The sequence below is a fragment of the Chrysemys picta genome, chromosome 4 (genome assembly GCF_011386835.1).
Source record: "Chrysemys picta bellii isolate R12L10 chromosome 4, ASM1138683v2, whole genome shotgun sequence".
NCBI lineage: Eukaryota > Metazoa > Chordata > Testudines > Emydidae > Chrysemys > Chrysemys picta.
Window position 1 is genome coordinate 98398450 of NC_088794.1, and position 18380 is coordinate 98416829.

The following is an 18380-nucleotide window of genomic DNA, read 5'->3' on the forward strand; positions in this document are numbered from 1 at the left end:
AGCAGAAAGAAAGAGAGGAAATTTTTCTTTGTGTGAATACAATTATAACTGGGTCTAAATCCACTTTGAGTCTTGGGCCAATTTCAATACATGGGTCTGAACTTTGTAGCTAGTGATGAGCTTGAGCCACAATTTCCTTTTACAGATATGGAATCATACTCATTATTACATATATTTAGAGACGTGTCTGTATTAATCACTTTACTCCACATTCCCTGTCCTTTCATTAAGTCTGGTCTCCTCAATTCTATGATAATGCAAATAATTAATAATATATTTAAATTGTGAGTGGCATGGAACTGGGATCTTATATGCAAAGAACTCTAAACTAGAGCTGTTTGGAAGTTTTCGCCTATTCAAGGAACTGAATAGTTTCACTGAATCTATTAGAGATTGGACAAAACTTTTGGAACATTGGAAACATTGGAAACCTGCTGGTGGTCCAGAGGCCACATCTCTGCCGCAGACTGACCTGGAGCTCCATCTGGAGCCTGGGTTCACAGGGCTGCTAGGTTTCCCTGCTCTGCCGCAGCAGCCCTGGAAACCATGACTGGAGCTGGGGCTCTCATGTCTGGTAGACATCTGCAGCAGGGAGCCTGGCAGACCGCAGTCTCAGATGGAGCCAGGGCTCTCAGGGCAGCTAGGCTCCCTACTTCACAGTAGCTTTGTCTGGAGCCTGGACTCCAGGCAGAAGTTTAGTGAAACTGACATTCTTGTGTTTCACTGCTGCAGTTCAATGCATAGCAGTCATGAAACTGACAAGAATGTCAATTTCACATTTCCTTCTGAGAACACCACATTTCCAAAACAAAAATTTTGAGGGGTGATAGTGGATGTAGTGGTCTTTAATTTAGAAGAAATGTTGGTAAAATTTGCTTTTGCTCAAAATTGGAAGGAAATACCTAAATAAAATACTCCCCCCCTGCCCTGGAGTTTTGGCCAGCTATACACATCTGTGTGTTTCATAAATATTAACATTAATAACAACAATATTGAGGGTTTATATATCAATTTAAGCATCAGAATACGTGATTTTATTTTTGAATCTTATCATCTAAATTTCTTTACCTAATTTCTTAGAAGACCATATGAAAAAGTGGGTTTATTTCACATTCACATAACTCTACAACAAATTATTCTTAATTTATCAAATTCAGCTGACACTAAATATTGTAATTATTAGCATAAAGTATTTTTTTGTGAAAGTTATGAGCAAATGAAAAAGGCAGAGATTCAAATGGAATCTCGATATTAACTCTCATTTCACCTGAGGCTACTGACACCTATTACACTACTATACTTTATATATTCTATCAAAGTCTATCTTCAGTTACACATTTGTTGCTCCCATTGACTATACTGGGATTGGAGCATGTGCACCAGAAAGCAGAAATGTAGCCAGAGAATGTGAAAAGTTTGAGTTGTTACAGAAATAATGAAGTTAACAGCCATACACCACTTATTTCCCACCACAAATCATTTTTGCTCATCGGTTATAAGCCTTAGATATATTATAGGAAGCACAAAATGTTATAAATACAACTTCATCAATATCCTTTAATAACTTACCGAAAAGTGAAATCCTATGTCTAACAAGAGCAGCAAGTTTGCAGAATAGGCTAAAGCAGAAAAGAATGCAAAATAGTAGAAGAAGACACAGAGATTAATGTTTTGTTTAGAACATGAGGTAAAGCGATAACGAGAGAATAGCGAGACCACAAGATGTGAAAGAAGGGTACACAGTAGTTCCCTGAAGGTATATTTTCAATCACATAATGAGAATAAACAACCAGATACTTTCCTCTGGCAATATCATCTTCCAGAATAACTTTTAGTCTAAAAAGCACCTCAAAGATTAAATGTGTTTCCTTTAATTACAATAGTTAGCAGGAACTGTATTTTATATGGTTGAATCTCTCTCTAATGGTTGTAATTTTTCCCTCATGGTGAATAACATATAACAATAACAATAACATTGCATTGTTTTATTTGACATATGAGAACGATAAATGCATGTTAACAAACTTAAGATAATTTAAAATGTTTTCAGAAGATACTGTTTATAAACAGTTTATCTTTTTGTGTTTATAACAGTCATGATAGGTAAAATTAATGTTGAAATATTAACAGAAAAAAAGAGTGGTTCTAGCAAACACTGTCTTACAAGTTTAGTTTCAATCTATAGTAAAGTAATGTAATAAATGAGAGAAAATTCACCTAACATCTAAAGCAGTGTTTTTCAAAGTTCGGGTCGCGACCCAGTACTGGGTTGCGGCATGTCAGGCACTGGGTCACTCTGATCAGCACTGCTGGCTGGGACGTTAAAAGTCCCGTCAACAGTGCTGCCCAGGTAAGGCAGCCTAGCGTCTACCTGTTCTGATACTGCGCTGCGCCCTGGAAGCAGCTAGTAGCGGATCCGGCTTCTAGGCAGGGAGGCCATGGGGCTCCGCGCACTGTCCCTGCCCCGAGCACCGGCTCCGCACTCCCATTGGCCAGGAAACAGCCATTGGGAGCTAGGGGGCAGTGCCTGTGGGTGAGAGCCACATGGAGCTGCTTGCGCGCCTCTGCCTAGGAGCCTGACCTGCTGCTGGCTGCTTCCAGGGAGCCGCTGACCAGGAGCTGCCGGAGGTAAATCCGTGCCCCAATCTTCTGCCTCAGCCCTGAGCCCCCCGAAACCTGGAACCCCTTCCTGCACCCCAAATCGCTCATCCTCAGCCCCACTCCAGAGCCTTCCCCCCAGCCCAGAGCCCTGACCCCCTCCTGCACCCCTGTCCCAGCCCTGAGCCCCCCCAAACCCAGAGTTCCTCCTGCACACCAAATCCATCATCCCCAGCCCCACTTCAGAGCCTGCACCCCTAGCCCAGAGCCCTGACCTCCAACCTCCTGCCCAGTCCTGAGCACCCCCCAAATCCGGAGCCCCTCCTGTACCCCAAACCCCTCATCCCCAGCCCCAGCTCAGAACCTGCACCTCCAGCCCAGAGCCCTGACCCCCTCCCGCACCCCAACCCCCTGCCCCAGCCCAGAGCCCCTCCCACACCGCAAACCCCTCATCCCCAGCTCCGTTGGGTCATGAACATCAACAATTTTCTTCAACTGGGCCCCCAGAAAAAAGTTTGAAAACCACTGATCTAAAGGGTAATGGAAACCATAAGCAATAACTAGCATCGGTTTCTAAAGAATAAATTTTGCCAGGCCAAAATATTTTCTATTTGTAATAGATTTAAAAATTGGAGATAGCTATAAGAAATGTAATAAATCTATCTAAGGTACTTTTATTGCTCTCCCATTGCTATAGTATTTAAGCATCTCGTTATCTTTAACATATTTATTCTCACAATACCCCGGTAAGGTAGGAAAGTTGTATTATCCCCATTTTACAGATGGGGAATGGAGGCATACAAAAGTGCCCAAGCAGGTTAGACAGCTAACTCCCATTGAATTCACTTAGGTGAATTTGTGAATCCTACTATGCATCTTTAGGTAACTAAATACATAGTTGCCTAAACACCTTTGTAAATCTGGCCCTAGGTATCTCATCCAAGGTCACACAGGAAGTCTGTGGCAGAGCAGGGAATTTAATTCCTGAGTTCTAATCTAGTTCCCTAACTACTGGACCATCCTAGAATGTATTCTTATGTAATATATTTGGAGCTCAGTAAAGCATTTTATATTGTGTCTTGTGAAACTGTATATGAGAAATTAATTCAAACGGATAAGAACGCTGTTGTGTGGCCTGAAAACTGGCTAGAAGACCATAAACAAATTTAATGATAAATGATAAATTAGAGGATTAGAGGTAAAGATAAATCAGTGGACAAGTTGGAGAAATGAGATTAGTGGATTCAATGTTTAGGTCTAATCTTATTAAATATCTGAATTAATCATCTGGAAGAGAGAGTATACAGCACATTAATGAAATTTATAGCTGACGCTAAACTGGGAACAGTTGTGAACACTAGGCAGGAAAGTGGAATAAAACAAATGAATATAGAGAAAGATTGGAAACTTAGGTAAAAAACAGGAAAATGAAATACAGCTTGGCAAAAAAACAATCTAATACATCCAGAGAAACATAATATGAAATACGTACTCAATGACAGGAAAAAACCTGGGACACAGTAATGTGGACAGAGATTCAAGGCTCACAGTGGAGAGTGAATTAAACATTAATTTGCAATGTCAGCTGGTTGCAAACAAGTCTGATGTAGTTTTGTGCTGAGTATGTAGGGACAACATATTAAGAAACAGGGAGATAACTATTCCTCTTTTTTAAGTTTCTCATGTAATTACACTTACAATAGCTTGTTCAACTTTGAGCACCACTTTGCCAGAAAGATATTGATAAACTAGAGGGAGTTCAGAAAAGAACAACAAATATGCTCAATGAGGGGAAGGACTGACTCATTATGAAATTAAGAAAAGGAAAATGTAACTGAGCACGAGGAAAAACTTCTTCACAATGAGATCTACAATCCTGCAGAATAGTCTCAGAAGAGAAATGGTGAAAAGTGCATCACTTAGGACTTTTAAAATTGGACTGGACAATGCACAAAAATGCAAACTCTTGAACCATGGCCCAGTGCTGGAGCTTTGGCAGTGTCTTGGTGAGGCCCAAAACTCTAGTTTTTAATTTTTAGCTCTTGAAAATAAACAAATGAAACTTTATATGGGATTTTCCTTTACACTCCCTTTGTTCTTGTTCCAGCTCCAACTGCAATCACACACGCATCTAACAGAGCTACGTGGGTCAAACAGATTTCTCTGTAGTGACTCCTCTCAGCTACAATGACATCAGCAGGAGGGCAGCGAGATGATGTCTCCTCTCAATGGTACCCAGCAAATGTAGAACCACTGGGGAGGAGAGAGCAGGAAGGAAGGGGAGGTGGCAGCACATGGCTCCTTCAGAGTCTTGTTGGCAGGGAGGTGGGCCAGGGACAGAATATGGAACAAGGGCTCAAAGGGGAATAGGCCAGATGAATAGGAAGAAGAAACAGAGGACTTAAGGGGGTATAATGGGAAGGAGGGGTAGAATAGGGGAGGATGCTCCAGGACTCTCTCCAAACAGTTCCCAATGCTCCAGACTTCTACTACCTCCCAAAAACATCCTACTAGGATGCCCTAATCCTGTCCCGAATGACCCTCCAGGATGCCCCAAAGCTCATCAGTCCATTGAAACGTGTCATGGTAAGTCTATTATAATGATAGGGACAACTGGGAGCTGTCTCTGTGTTTAGGTTGTCTAACACTTCCCATTATAAAAAGATTCTTGTGACCTTTTTCTGAAAAATTATTGAACAGCTTCCTCATTCCCTGAGCGCTGTCCATCCTGTGTACCTGCAACCTAAATTTTGGCAGTCTAGCTTATCAATGAAACTTAAATAATGTTCTTTTAGTGTAGTTTTTATGTCATGTAAACTCTCATATTTTTATATTTCATTCATGACTGATAAAAATATGAATATCATCTGTAGCTTCAGTGAAAATGGGGCTGTGAGTTCAATTGCTGTGATAAAATTGGAGCATACTAGTAAAATGTTTGAGAATTACTGCTATAACAGTCTTGCACCTGGCAGAGAGACGGACTAGATGATCTTGTTGGACTTTCTATCGCTAAATTCCGATTCATGTAATGTCTGGCTGAGGAAACTTTCATATTAAACAATTTCACTTTAAGTTTCTTCTTATATTCCGCTTCTGCCTCACTCTGGCTATGACAGCTTCTATCCCCCATGCTGCATCCTCTTTCACAAAAGTATTCCACATTGCAAGGCCTGGCTGTATCCTTTCAATGTGTGATATTTTAATCTATATTTTACTTTTGCAACTGAAGCCCCATGCAAAGTGAAACAAAGAGTTACTTTCTTGCCATGGCTTTAAATCTAGTTATTATGGTACCTCAGGATTTGGATACAAACAATAGAAATATTTAATATCCATATGTAGAGCCTTCAGGCCCAAATCATCAGAGGGATACTGTTAAGTGAACAGGTTGATGTTTAGTGTTTTATAGAATTTTCACATATCACTTTCATCCTCATTTGCAATTTCTCTATTAAGAATAGAAATTATGAGATTAATTTGAAAACATTTTCACTGATATTTTCCAATTCTTGCTAATCATGGAGGTTTCACTCTTGGTTCTATTCTTAAGGCTGAGTTTTGTGCTTAAAGCAGGAATTCAACCACTTTGGTACATATGACAAATTCAGCTCCTCTCCAAAATTACAGTATTCACTCTGAACACAGAATGAATTTTCTGAGAAATGACAAGTGAATTGGTTAATTAGTTTATGAGTTAAAATAAATGGATCCTTTCAGAAATGAAGCACCCATTGTCTGACAGTTTCTTTATCCCGAATAATCTTAACAATGGAATAAAAGACACTTGAAACTGCTCTTATAATTAAACTCACCAAAAAACTTGTGAGCAAGCTACCTTTGAAGACTTTTTTAGTATTAAAGGTAACTTTTTCACATTATTCTTCACAATTAAAAGTTTCTCCTTCAGCAGGGACTAACAAATTATTACAGAGAACTCCATGTAGAACTGTGCTCTTTCAAAGCTGCCATCTGTCACTGTTCTCAATGGGACTGTGATCATAGCTTGACCACAGTTAGGTAGCCATTTTGAGAAGAGTGTCTATTTCCCATTTTTCTTAATGGGCACATTGTATCTGAGCAATTTACCTGCTCCACAGCTGGGGCCCTTTGCAAGGGTCTGTGCTGCCTTTCACTTCTACAAATCCTACAGTGACTCTAGCCCCTAGCTTTAGTGTTTTGAAAGGTATTTCAACCACATTTGGTTCCAATTACACTGATTTGCAATAGATGAAATTCATCTCAGCCCCATACTGAGGCTTGGAGTTGCTGTTGGAAGAGGGGCAGGAAGTTAGATCACGGAAGGGTGGTTTCCTGACACCCTGTGTGAGGCGGAAAGCATCTCCAAACCAACCCACTAGATATGTGCATAGGGGACATAAGATCTATATGTGCATTCTGTGGCTTCAATGTTTCCCTCAAGTGGATGGAGTCAGTAGGTGACTGGGACTGAGGGAACTGGGCTTGTTTAGTCTGCAGAAGAGAAGAGTGAGGGGGGATTTGATAGCAGCCTTCAACTACCTGAAGGGGGGTTCCAAAGAGGATGGAGCTAGGCTGTTCTCAGTGGTGGCAGATGACAGAACAAGGAGCACTGGTCTCAAATTGCAGTGGGGGAGGTCTAGATTGGATATGAGGAAACACTATTTCACTAGGAGGGTGGTGAAGCACAGGAATGGGTTACCTAGGGAGGTGGTGGAATCTCCATTCTTAGAGGTTTTTAAGGCCCGGCTTGACAAAGCCCTGGCTGGGATGATTTAGTTGGTGTTGGTCCTGCTCTGAGCAGGGGGTTGGACTAGATGACCTCCTGAGGTCTCTTCCAACCCTAATCTTCTATGACTCTATGATTCTCTGGGGAGGAAGCAGTGTGCTGAAGACCTGAACTCTGCCCTAGTTTGAGATGGATGGATTTTCCTACTCATACTAGAGCCAACTTTCTTGAGTTCATGTGGATGAAGTAAGTTTCAGCCAGTATCAATATCTTCTAGCTTCTTACTACGTACTTAGCATTATTGCTACTGTTTAAGTTGTGTTTCTGATAGATAGGAATAAAGCCATGTTACTTTATTTTTAAAAAATATTGTGGGATTAATTTTGAAAGGTCCAAAATAAATAATTAAATGTCATCTATACATAGGAAAATTTTACACAAGACCTTTCCCATTTTTTATCATTTTAAGTTTTTTATCTCCTTTCTGATGTTGGCATCCAGAGGATCTTTTGAAAGGGCAAACGGAAGAGCAGGGGAAAAAGCACAAACCTTTTTCACTACTAAGGATATTCAATCATAGCTATTAGCTGTAACTGAGGTTTTGGACTGTTTCCTAGATTTTAGATTTGCCCTCTTCACTTCCCAAAATAGACACATTTTAAACTTTTTTTAAAATTTACAATCTTAGGGTAGGTCTTCACTAGCAACGTTAAAGCGATGATGCTGTAAAAAAACCACCCCCGTGAGGGAAGTGGCTTTTCACACCCCTGAGCAAGAAAGTTTCAGCGCTGTAAAGTGGCAGTGTAGACAAGGCTTTAGAGCCTGAAGTTCCCTTTTCAGTAACCAAACTGATACAGTAAAAGCAGCAGCAGTGTAAACTTCTTATTTGCCTCTGCCCTTTTCCAGAGGGTAGAACTCAAAGAGTGAGAGGAGAGTCAGTATACATGACTATTCTGAGTGGTGCGGAGGCCCTTAATTCCGACTGCCTTCAGTGGAATCAGGAGGCACTTAGCACTTTGCCTTTCTGCTGACATTTAACAGTGGTACCTGGAACCATTTAGTAGTGGTGGTTTTCATGCTATTATTTCCTGTTTATGAAAGAATGGAATAGGCATACGACCATTTAACAGTCATCCGGTGGCACTGATTTTTGGGTCACCACCAAACTTGTCAAAACGCTTGATAATTTTGTAACATGGTTATTGTAAATATATATAATCTCTACCTGATTAATGTTTCACATTTTAAAAATGATTAAAAGCAAATTAAGTTAAGTAAATGATTAAAATTAAAAGAAAAGAAATAAAGCTGAGGAATGTTATTTATTTACTTCCACGCTAGTAAAGAAAGAATCAGCCATTTATGATCTGTTTGAGGAAACTAACTTTTTGCACTGTTATTTTGCATTTTTTTTAAATTAAATTTTTATAATCTGGATACAATCCCACAGAGTTTACCTCAGTCTATTACAGGGGTCGGCAACCTTTCAGAAGTGGTGTGCCGAGTCTTCATTTATTCAATCTAATTTAAGGTTTCACGTGCCAGTAATACATTTTAACGTTTTTAGAAGGTCTCTTGCTATAAGTCTATAATATATAACTAAACTATTGTTGTATGTAAAGTAAATAAGGTTTTTAAAATGTTTAAGAAGCTTCATTTAAAATTAAATTAAAATGCAGAGCCCCCTGGACCAGTGGCCAGGACCCTGGCAGTGTGAGTGCCACTGAAAATCAGCTTGTGTGCCGCTTTTGGCACGTGTGCTATAGGTTGCCTTCCCCTGGTCTATTACTTACCTTGCCAACATTTCTTTTTCCTTATTGGAAGCATATCCACTGCTACTGAGTGACTTAATTGGAGAAGACAGGAAGTACAGCAAGTGATTGGTAAAGTACTGGTCAACTAATGGTAGGAGAACCTAGGGAATACAGACACAAAATATACTTTTATCATCTACATACATTGTTAAGTGTACCAGACAGCATTCCAGTACAGCACAGTCCTTCACACAGACTTTTCATCTTAGGCTTTATATTACAATTGCATTTTCTAGTTTTAGTCATTAAGATTATAAATGAAAATCTCACATATGACAAATTTACACAAAAGTGAAGCGAAGCAACAAATAGCCTACTCTGAGATGTCAGAGGTGTCTTAATGTAAATATATGGGAACCTCTGAAAATAGGGACAGCAGAATATTAACGATACAAGAGATATTGGGATATTATCTCATCAGTTATCCGCTGAGCAATATTGGATCCATCTACTTTACTATGCAGCTCCCAACAATAGCCAGCATCAATGAGGAAAGTGTACTCTCCATCCCTTTCTGTAATATACTTTCTTGTCCAATACGTGTTTGCAATGTTGGCTGTAGCCATGTTGGTCCCAGGATATCAGGTCTGCTCAAACCTGAAGAAGAGCTCTGTGTAGCTTGAAAGCTTATCTCTTACACCAATGGAAGTTGGTCCAATAAAAGATATTACCTCACCCATCTTATCTGTCCAGTACTTGTCAAGGGCCATGGATCTCCAAAGCAGGTCCATGGGGTTGCAGAGTGAAAGCGTTATCCTGCACCCCCATGCTACAAGGTCAGATAAGGGAACTGCAGCTAGTCCCCCACAACTAGAGGCCACACCCACTAATTCAGCAGGATCAGATGACAAGCAGCAGACTGCTGATTGGCCACCACTTAATATAAAGCTTCTTGTTCTTGCCCCACCCTTTGTCTGAGCACCACGTCTTTTAGTCATATTGCTGCCCAGACCCTGAGACCAAACTCCTGCTACCCAGGTCAGTCTTCTGATCTACCTGTACCCCATCCTGCTAAGCTTATTCCTGAATCTGCCCAATATCGACACTGACCAGCCTGCCCCTGCGCTCTGCCTGTTCACTGATTGCCATTCTCCCATGGACTGATTTCCCAGCAGCTGAACTTGCCTGCACCCTGGATTATGAAACCTTCGAATAACTAGACCATGCATATTGACAATACCTACCAACTATCTGGCTTCATATATGGTCTTGAGCCCCATGGCCCTGCTTGCTCATAACAAACATGAAAATATTATCCCAGAGCAAGACATTTCTTCCTTATCCTAAATGGTGACAAGTTTATGTCGCAGAGCATGAGGACTGATAGCCCTTGTAACTGCAAATTCAAGTGGATATGCCAATTTTACGCATATAAATATTGAATCCTGTTATAAAAAGCATACTAAGCTATTTGCTTGAATAATATCCTGAGGCAGCAAGTTCCAGAAATTACTTATATGTTCCACAAAAGAATATTACATTTTATCTGTTATAAATATATTGTCTTTTAATTTCATACTATGTCCCTTATCACTTAGCAAAATAATTTCCAGAAATAGTGTCTTAAAGCAATACCTCTGGAAATGTCACTTGCACTCTCTGACTCATTACCCACCTATATATATGGGAAACAGATATTCCATTACATGTATAGTTCTGTGACATTAACACATCAAAAAAGAATCCGCAGAGCTGGAACATTGGAGATTCTGTGCTGCTGCTGCTGCATTGCCACTGGAAGCTTAGGTGAGGCTCCTACAGGAAGACCATGTGAGGGTGGTTTGGAAGGAAGTATTGCACAGCAGGACCTCATAGCCCACTCACAGGCACCAACTTTTCAAACTGCCAGGGGGTGCTCGACCCCCGGCTCTACCCCAGACCTCACCCCCACTCCACCCCTTCCCCCAAGGCCCCACACCTGCCCCGCCCCCCCATCCCCTCCCACCCAGTTCTGCCCCTTCCTGAAGTGTGTCACGTCCCCACTCCTCCCCCCTGCCTCCCAGCCTCCCTGTATGCCCAGAAACAGTAGTTCACGGCGGGAGGCGCCAGGAGGTGCTGATCCGCGGGGTCTGCTGGCGGGCAGGAGGTGTGGGGAGAGCTGGTGGGGAGGCTGCTGATGGGTGCTCTGCACCCACCATTTTTTCCCCATGGGTGCTCCAGGGCTGGAGCACCCACGGAGTCGGCGCCTATGAGCCCACTGATTGGCTGGCACCAGTATTTAAATCAGGAAGCCATGAAGGGGAGCTGTCTGAGCAACAACACAGACTGCCTGTCTGTCTCTGCTTCAGACACTGCTTGCAATTGACCCTAGACTCTGGCTTCCAACCCTTGTTTGTCCTTTGCTCTTCAACTGCTGTCTGCAACCTGGTACCTAACCCTGCCTGCATACTGATGCCTGACTTGATTTGCCCTCTGGATTGTCTTGGACTCTGACCTCCCTGTACCTGACTCAGACTGACTCCTGCTCTGACCATTAGGTCTAACCGTCCTTGTCCCGATTGTTACACACACTGCATTCTGTATAATAGCAGGAGTTTGAGCACATTCCTTGAAATATTAAGTCACTCACTTTGGCAAAGAATTTAATTTCTTGGTCATGTGGCGACTTCTCTGTTTTTCCACTGGTGACAATGGCTTCTGCAAGGATACAATCAACACAAATGTCAATAAGATTGAGCAAAAATCTAATTGTAAATAACTCTGCAGTCCTTTGAAATAGCCTTGCAAACTTAATTTTGAAGCAGTACAAGTAAAGCAGTATAGACACTCCAGCAGGCAGGTTCAGCAGATGCAACAAGTATTTTTTTAGAATAAATAATAATCAGAATCTTATGGTATATTTTCTCAAAAGCAACAGAAGTTGTTATATGTGCAACTCAGCATAATGGGTTTATTTTATCATTGTAAAGTTTAAATATTAACTACTTTTATGATGTTCAAAATAAAAACACTTGAGAAACTTACCCAAATGTGCAATGAACTCTTGAGCAGAGTCAACATATTTTAGAATCTTCTTCAAAAACTTAAATGCAAACCTCTTTTCCATTGATGATGCATCCAAATCCATGTCTTTCAGACATCTAGTTCAGAAAGGATATTACAAAAATGTTACAAATTATCAGATTACTATGAAGCTTTCCATGACCTTTTTATTTTATTACCTAATCAAGGTAAATTTTCATAAATTAAAATCCAGCTTTCATAGCAACACTCTTTCCAAATAGCTATTTCTACAGTAGTAACTGTTTAAAATAAGCCTAAATTTCTCAGAGGGATTTTATCCTTTTCCATGAAAAGAGTTTAAAAGTCATGCATTTCAGTATCATGACTTCAGAGAGCTATGATCACATTATACAAATCAAAGTGTCTTCATTCTGAGCCTGATCCAGCAAGATGCTGGCTACTCAATTTCCACTGATTTCAGTGCATGGTGAAAATGCTGAATATTGCATAGGAAGCAGACAGATCCAGATCCACAAAAGAACATAGGCACCTAACTCCCACTTTAAGCACCTAAGTCTGGAATTTAGGTAGCACTGAGATCCTCAAAAACCCTGCTCAACTCTGAAGATGCCTCTAGTGCCTAAATTTGCACCATAAGTTCCTGCTTCTGGGCATGTGCACAATACATCATTCTAGACACCCAGGTGCCTATGCCCCAGTGGGACCCTCAAACCAGGGGAAGATAGGTGTTCTCCCATCTTTCTCACCTGTGGGGCCTAAGCTGATAGGTTTCTTCAGAGCAGGCCTAACTCTACACAAAATGGCTGGAGACAAGAACCCCTCCTTGCAACCTTTTGCCCATTGGATAGGATAGCACTAGGCTATGGGATATTCTTTGCGGGTCTCTCACAATCTCGCCCGTTGAAAGTATTTTCTGTGTATTAAAAATTAAACATACATGAGTCTAGAGAGTGAAAAAAGCTCTGTAGCCCAGTGATTAGGCCACTCAGCTGACTGGCAAGAAACCCCTGTTCAATCCCTTCTTCTCATCAGGCAAAGAGAGGAACTGAACTGAGGTCTCCCACATCCTAGGTGAATGTACTAACCAGTAGGCTAAAGGGACTCATCTTTCCCACTACGTAGCTGGCTTTTGTGGATCCCATTTTTAGGCACCTATCTCCCCATGCGTTGTATAGGCAGCCCAAGCCCCTAAACTCAGAGTTCTGTATTCCACTGGGTGCCTAGGGATCTAAATTGTAGGTGCCAGAAGACTCGGTGTTGCAAGGCCTAAGTCCCTTTGTGGATTTGAACCTTAGGGTTTTTTTTTTCTTGTGGTACATATTGTTTAAGCCATATCTTTGAGGCATCATTCAGGTTTTCTATTTAAATAAAGATTAGTGTGGGGAGGAGGAGGCAAAAAAATATGTATGGAGTTATACCTATGGAAGGGACCTTGAAGGTCATCCAGTCCCCTGCCTTCACTAGCAGGACCAGGTACTGTCCCCTGACAGCTTTTTTTTTTTTTTTTTTTTTTTGCCCCTGATCCCTAAATGGCCCCCTCAAGGATTGAACTCACAACCCCCGGGTTTTAGCAGGCCAATGCTCAAACCACTGAGCTATCCTGCCCCCCAAATTTGTATTTTAAAAAAATAGACAGGAAACTATAACTGTCAAAATGCCATGCATTGATTTAAGACAAAAAAAAATTAGAATATTCTAGTTACAGACTAAACTTTCCCTCCCTGAAATTTTCCTGTCATTGTTTGCCTAATTTATTTCCCTCATAGAAGTCAGATAGCTCTATCGATTTATGCCTTTGATTTGTTTTTAAAACAGACTTGTATTTACTTTCTTTTATTCTGCTTTACCTCTTTGTTTTTTCTACATTTACTTTGCTTACTACTTTTTCATCATCACTGTATACTTGTTCATTCTCCCTCCAGTGTTAAATGCATGACAGTTTATACATTTCCATGTTCTGCTATTTAATTATTTGATTTTGTACAACCAAATAACTCTCTATATATTTGTTCCATCATGTGGTGTAGGATTACAGTAACTGAGTATCTGGCAGCTATTTATGCCTTATAGGCCTCTTCTGCTTCATGATCTCTCAGTGTACAATGCAAACAAATATGTTTCCTTATTTTTCCTGAGGCCATAGTGAATATACTCTTCTTGACTTTATATTATGTCATGATTGCTAACTGATTACATGTAATTTCCTGGAAAATCAAGGACTTGATAGCTTCATTAAATGGCAAAGAATCCTTTATCATAAGAAAAAAAGAGAGCAGCTGTCTTCCAAATTCATTTACATGGAATGAAAGCCACTTAACTTTAAAGGAACATAAATTGTTTCTAATATGTACCCTCATAAAGCCTAAGAAATTATTTCTATACATCCTATTTCATAAAAACCTAAAAGTCCAGTTTTCTTCAAATGTGTTAAGTTGAAGAAAAAGGACTCAATTGTTAAAGCAAAGGCAGATACGTTTATAGAGTACACATACTATGCAACCTAACCAATTCCAATTACAAAGAACGTACCTATTTTCACAGTTTAGCCCAACAGTTGTCTGACTGAAATTCTGGAAATGGGGTAACTGCAAGCAGGGATTTCAAAAGGTGTTACCTTTATATATTATATTTTAAAGAAAATATTGAGAAAAGGTTATTGTCTATTGGTGAAATTCACCTAAATATTTGAGTTAAGTGGATTTCATTCAGTAAAAATAAAGGACTACAATTTTTAGGGCCCTATGATGTAAACACTTATGCACATGATTTACTTTAGTCATACAAATAGTATCATTGCAGCCAATAGGAGTACTCTTGGGAGTCAAGTCACACCACCTGTGTGTTTATTAGTATTAATTTATTTGAAGCTGAGTCTATGCTTTCCCTATAGGCATTCATTTTTTGAAGAACAAACTAAATCTATCTACCTCCTCCAAGTTCAGAAGAAAAATGGTTACATACCTGTATTGTAACTGTTGTGTTTTGAGATGTGTTGCACGTGGCTATTCCACTTCAGGTATGTGTGCACCCAGCACACTGTAGCTGGAGAGTTTTCCCTAGTGGTACCTGTTGGGGTGGCACATGTGCTGTGCATCTCCTCATGCATTCAGCTGGGGGCATAAAAGACAGAGGTGTCCCAGTACCACCTCAGTTCCTTTGCACTGGAATTGTAATATAATGGACTCTGAAGCACAGTTCAAGAGGGCAGGTCATGGAATAGACATGTGCAACACAGCTAAAAGAAAAACAGTTACAGGTATAGAACTGTTTTTTCTTTGTCATCTGATTGCACATACCTATTTCATTTCCATGACTCCCAAGCAGTTGTCTATGGTGCAGAGCTTGGAGTCTATTGAAAAACAACTGCAGAACTGCCTTCCTAGAATCTACATTGCTTCTGGAAGCCAATGAAATGGCACAGTGCTTGATAAAGATGTGAACTGGAGACCAAATCACTGCTCTACACATATTTGTATTGGAATGTTCTTTTAGAATGCTACTAAACTGTCTGTGCACTTGTGGAATGTGCCGTCAGCTTGGAAGGTGGTTTAGAATTTGCAACATCATAACACGTAGAAATGCAGATGATCCAATCAGAAATCTGTTGTGAGGTAACCACTTGCCATTTCATCCTCACCCTTCCAGAAAAAATATTTGAGGCAAAGAATGACAGCCAGCGAATGAAGTTATTCCTCACCCTTGTGTGAATGTGGTTTGGAAAAAACCCAGTAGGTAAATAGATGGTTTAGTTGAAATGGAAATTAGTACCCACCTTAGAAAAAAAACTTCAGAATAGGTCTTAAAGCAACGTTATCCTTATAAAAATAGTATAAAGTTGGTCTGCCAATAATACTTGCAGTTTTCCAACCCTATAATCAGAAATAAATGCCACCGAAAGGCTACCCTGGGTGATAATATGGAAGAGGGCAAGAAGCTAAAGGCTGAAAAGGAAGACCCATTAGAGCTGACAATATTAAGTTTAAATCCCAGGGGAAAGTAGTTCTTTAACCTGAGGAAAAAGCCTGGTTATTCCCTTCAAAAAGTCTGATTAGCAGAGAGTTGGAAAATATCAAATGACCTTGAAACAGAAGATAAAAAGCTGAAAGTGCAACCAGGAGCACCTTGAGGGAGCTTAGAAAGAGACCTGATTCTCTCAGATGTAGCAAATACTCTAGAACATCCTGAACCCTTGCCTCACCAGGAAGAACATTCCACTTGCATGTCCACAGCAAGAAAAGATTCCCTTTGTGTAGGTAACTCTCTCTGGTGGACAATTTCCTATTGTTCAGTAAAGTTCGGCACAACTAGTGACCATTCCCTTTCCCCCCCCCCCCCAGTCTAGCCACTCAGCAGCCATGTTGTGAGGCTCCGAGGATTGGATTTAACACAAGGCTGTGATTCTCAGAAAGCAGTCTATATCCTGAGGCAGAATCAAGGGCAGTCGTACTGACAACTTCTGGAGGCCCAAAAACTGGTGCTGTTGTGACCACTTAATATTAGAGCTTGAGCAATTAATATTAGAGAAGCATGATCTTACTTTCTTTTGAGAATTACCCAAGGTATATCAAGGTTACGAGAGGGAAGGCGCAGAGATTCATCTTCCACGAACACAGGAACATGTCCATGATTGAACCCAGGCTCTGACCCACTGTGGAGCAGAATCGATGGCACTACTTCTTTTGCTTTGTAGTGAAAAGATCCACAGTCTGTCTCTCCCAGGTCTGAAAAATCACTCGTACTATATTGATTTTTAGAGACCACTTATGATCCCTGCTGAAAGACCCACTGAGATGATCCTCCAGAGAAATTTGAATCCCTTGTAGATGAGACACCCGGAGTGATATCTTATTCTGAATGCAAAAATTCCGGAGCCTAAAAGCTTCCTGACAGATCTGATCTGGCTCTCCATGTCATAATGCTGTCATATTGTCTGTAAGGACCTGAACAGAATTTCCCCTTATCTCAAAGATTTTAAGGCCAGAGGAGATCATGATCATCTATTCTAGTCTGACTTCCTGCACATCACAGGCCACAGAACCACACCCACCTACACTGGCTGAGTTACTGAAGCCCTCAAATCTTGATTTAAAAAGACTTCAAGTTACAGAGAATCCACCATTTACTCGACTTCAAGCCAGCAAGTGACCCATGTCCCACACTGCCGAGGAAGGTGAAAAACCTCCAGGCTCTCTGCCAATTTGACCTGGGAAAAAAATCCTTCTTGACCCCCATTATGGTAATCAGTTAGACCGTGAGCACATGGGGGAGAGACCCACCATCCAGACAACTGGGAACAAATTCTCTATAGTAACTCAGAGCCCTTTCCATCTAGTGTCCCATCTCTGGCCGGGGGAGATATTTGCTAATAGCAGTCACAGATAGGCCATATACCATTGTAGTTAACCTCATCATACCATAAACTTATCAAGCTCAATCTTGAAACAAGTTATGGTTTTTGCCCCCACTACTCCCTTTGGAAGGCTTTTCCAGAACTTCACTCTGCAGATGGTTAGAAACCTTCATCTAATTTCAAGCCTAAACTTGTTGACCGCCAGGTATATCCATTTGTTCTTGTGCCAACATTGGCCCTTAACTTAAATAACTCCGCTCCATCTCTGGTGTTTGTCCCTCTGTCAGGGACCCAGATGTGCATGCCAAACTAAAGAAGATCAGAGTCATAAGAGGAAGGGGAGGGAGAAGGGCACTCCCTTGCAGATGTTTCATTGAACTTTCCACCTGTTCAAAAAGGATATCAAGGATACCAAGAAAGATATTACTCTTGCAGGTACATGAATCAACCTGTCCAGAGGATGTCATATGGACAATTGATGGATTTTTAACCAGTCCTGGGGACACCTCAGGTGTTATCTGGCATGCGGAGTTACATATGTGCAAGAGGCCATGTGTCCCAGAAGCCTTAAACACTTTCTCACTGTTGTTTGCAGGTGAGCCTGGAGCAAGTTGCATAACTCCAGAATTGCTTGAAACCTGGTCTGAGGGAGGCATGCCATGGCTGATGCAGAATCTAGGAGCGCCCAGAATCACTCAATTTTCTGTACAGGATAAAAGACGGACTTCTTTGTTTTTATAATCAGGTGCAGCTGGGCAAGCAGAGTCTGGATTTTCCTGATGTCTGGAATGCCCCTGAATTAAACAATTTTTTAGGTAGGGGAATACCTGAATGCAAATTCTGTGGAGATAGACAGCTATGATGGCCATGCATTTGGTAAATAATCTGGGAGCTCATGAGAGGCAAAAAGGGAGGATAGTAAATTGGTAGTGATGGCCTGATACCA

General features: G+C 40.9%; 1 protein-coding gene across 21 annotated transcripts in view; it reads right to left on the minus strand.

Annotated features, from left to right (window-relative positions):
- The window catches only part of RYR3 (ryanodine receptor 3), a 561484-nt gene that overhangs the window by 163902 nt on the left and 379202 nt on the right, over positions 1–18380 (minus strand). For all 21 annotated transcript variants that reach the window (XR_010601063.1, XR_010601064.1, XM_065595380.1 and 18 more), the window contains 4 exons: positions 12085–12200; positions 11690–11757; positions 9100–9221; positions 1570–1619 (listed from right to left, as the gene is read on the minus strand). Coding sequence is in view for 19 of the 21 variants with exons in the window: in XM_065595380.1 (XP_065451452.1) it covers positions 1570–1619; positions 9100–9221; positions 11690–11757; positions 12085–12200 (356 nt within the window). In the remaining 2 variants the exon portion in view is untranslated. The remainder of the gene's footprint in view (positions 1–1569; positions 1620–9099; positions 9222–11689; positions 11758–12084; positions 12201–18380) is intronic.